The sequence below is a fragment of the Stegastes partitus genome, unplaced genomic scaffold (genome assembly GCF_000690725.1).
Source record: "Stegastes partitus isolate 25-593 unplaced genomic scaffold, Stegastes_partitus-1.0.2 Scaffold1936, whole genome shotgun sequence".
Lineage (NCBI taxonomy): Eukaryota > Metazoa > Chordata > Actinopteri > Pomacentridae > Stegastes > Stegastes partitus.
Genome location: NW_007579667.1, coordinates 46,996 through 47,808, shown reverse-complemented (window position 1 = coordinate 47,808; position 813 = coordinate 46,996). Strand labels below are relative to the sequence as shown.

Below are 813 nucleotides of genomic sequence, written 5' to 3'. Positions count from 1 at the left end.
CTGTTCCTGCTTCTCTCTGCTTCCTGCAGATCTTCTGCTTGTACACGTATGGACATGTGGAGTTTTGTAACCTGGCCGTCATGTCCTACGACCGCTACGTGGCCATCTGTCACCCTCTGCAGTACAGCACACGCATGACGCTGACCAGAGCAGCAGTGTGTATCAGTCTCGTGTGGTTTTACTCTTTTGTGAAATTCTTAATTACTTTGTCCTTAAACGTGCGTCTGCCTCTCTGTGGAAACGTCATCCACAGCTTGTACTGCCACAACTACCTGGTGGTGAAGCTGGCCTGTTCAGACACTCAGCTCAACAACATATTTGGACTGTTTGGTACCGTCCTCACTGTCGTTGTTCCAATGCTTCCCATCCTTTTCTCCTACGTGAAAATCCTGCAGATCTGTTTCTCTGGCTCCAAACAGACCCGACAGAAGGCGATCAGCACCTGCTCGCCTCACCTGGCTTCTCTGCTCAACTTCTCCTTCGGCTGCTTGTTTGAGATCCTTCAGAGCAGGTTTGATATGAGCGCTTTGCCCGGCCAGCTGAGGATCCTGCTGTCGCTGTACTTCCTGCTCATACAGCCGCTGCTCAACCCCGTCATGTACGGCATGCAGCTGTCCAGGATCAGACAGACGTACCGGCACGTGTTCTGGTACAAGGTTTGGGCTCGTCACCGAGACGGGACCGAGGCGTGACAGGAAACATCTGTTATTGCACTGAGGTTCCTGCAGGATGATTACACTTGTTTCCCTGTCGGTCACAGCTGAGTCAGAACCAGGAGGAGGAAGGTTCTGGTTCTACAGGATCAGAACCAGG

General features: G+C 52.2%; 1 protein-coding gene across 1 annotated transcript in view; it reads left to right on the top strand.

Moving 5' to 3' along the window:
* LOC103373251 (olfactory receptor 1361-like) overlaps positions 1 to 692 on the top strand; it is a 4,473-nt gene extending 3,781 nt beyond the window's left edge. Inside the window, exons 3-4 of the mRNA XM_008303100.1 lie at positions 30 to 170; positions 579 to 692. Of these exons, the coding sequence (XP_008301322.1) occupies positions 30 to 170; positions 579 to 692 (255 nt within the window). The remainder of the gene's footprint in view (positions 1 to 29; positions 171 to 578) is intronic.
* Positions 693 to 813: the final 121 nt, after the last annotated feature.